This window comes from Egretta garzetta, unplaced genomic scaffold (assembly GCF_000687185.1).
Source record: "Egretta garzetta isolate BGI_Z169 unplaced genomic scaffold, ASM68718v1 scaffold69, whole genome shotgun sequence".
In the NCBI taxonomy this organism is placed as follows: Eukaryota; Metazoa; Chordata; class Aves; order Pelecaniformes; family Ardeidae; genus Egretta; species Egretta garzetta.
Window position 1 is genome coordinate 2,723,936 of NW_009260790.1, and position 1,119 is coordinate 2,725,054.

The following is a 1,119-nucleotide window of genomic DNA, read 5'->3' on the forward strand; positions in this document are numbered from 1 at the left end:
GGTCAGGTTAAGAGGCTGACCCGGGCCTGGCGGTAAAGCTGCAGGTGAAGGGAAATCTGAGGCTGGAGAAGGTGTCTGAGATTTGGACTGGCAGCTGGGTTCAGCTAGAAATTCCAGCTTGTGTGACTGGTGGATGCAAGTATCTATATTACATTTTTGCTGGAAGATATTTGGGAGGAAAAGCTGCTAGTGCAATGGAATGGTATGCTGCGTACATGTCTCCTGAAGAGGAGAAACGGAAGAGAGATGGAAAAGAGACGTCGGTCTGTTTTGACTAAAAAAGACATCTCCCAAACCTCTGTTAGAGCCCTAAAATCTGCCATCGCGTCATCTCCCCGATGTTAGTGAAGATAATACTTGGGATGCGTGTCCTCTTGGTCCTTGCCTCTTAGCGCCAGCCACGACTTGCGTCTTGGCGAGAGGACTGAGGGGTTGTTGGCTGCTGTGCTCTGAATGTGAGACTCGTTAACGCACGAGGCCTGAGAAGAGGAGGAGACGTTGGGTCATTTCGTGAGGAAGAAGGTTAGAAATCGCCTGGATGGCCCCATCGCGTCACCTAATTACATCACAGGGCTGTGGGAGGAATTTGAATGTGAAGTCTCTCTATACTCTTTATTTATTATGATGATAACAACGTTCACTCCTTCCTGTTTTTTTAAAACTCTCCCGTCTTCAGTGTACAACACTGGGGTTAAGTGCAAAGAACCTCGCACTGCTTCCCATCCGGATCACCGACGTTCATTCTTTGTACGTGGATTTAAGTTGTCGTAATCAAGTTTCGCAGCGAGTTGTGCCCCCGTGAGAGGCCGGGTCCTGTCGGCCACCTCCCCAGCGTGCAGACCGCCTCAATAAAAGCCGTGTGCTGAGGAGCAGTTGCTGGTTTTCCGTTTTTCGGGCTTTTTTGACGCCGCGACCCTGGGGCTAACCCGGGACGCGGGCAGGACGCCGCCACGGCGCATGCGCGCCCTGCCCCCCTCCCCCCCCATCGCGCTCAAGGCATGCGCCGCCAGCAAAGTTGCTGACTCATGTACTGCGCAGGCGCTTGGGCCGGACCCTCCTCTTCCAATCGGGAGGCGCGGCGCGCGCGTGGGTTTTGGGTCACTTCCGGTCTCGCGGCGC

The 1,119-nt window shown here is 54.1% G+C and overlaps 1 protein-coding gene across 1 annotated transcript in view; it reads left to right on the forward strand.

Annotated features, from left to right (window-relative positions):
- Positions 1–956, forward strand: part of EMC1 (ER membrane protein complex subunit 1) — a 12,084-nt gene extending 11,128 nt beyond the window's left edge. Inside the window, exon 24 of the mRNA XM_035901867.1 lies at positions 16–956. Coding sequence (XP_035757760.1) covers positions 16–36 — 21 coding nt within the window. The 3' untranslated portion in view covers positions 37–956. The remainder of the gene's footprint in view (positions 1–15) is intronic.
- Positions 957–1,119: the final 163 nt, after the last annotated feature.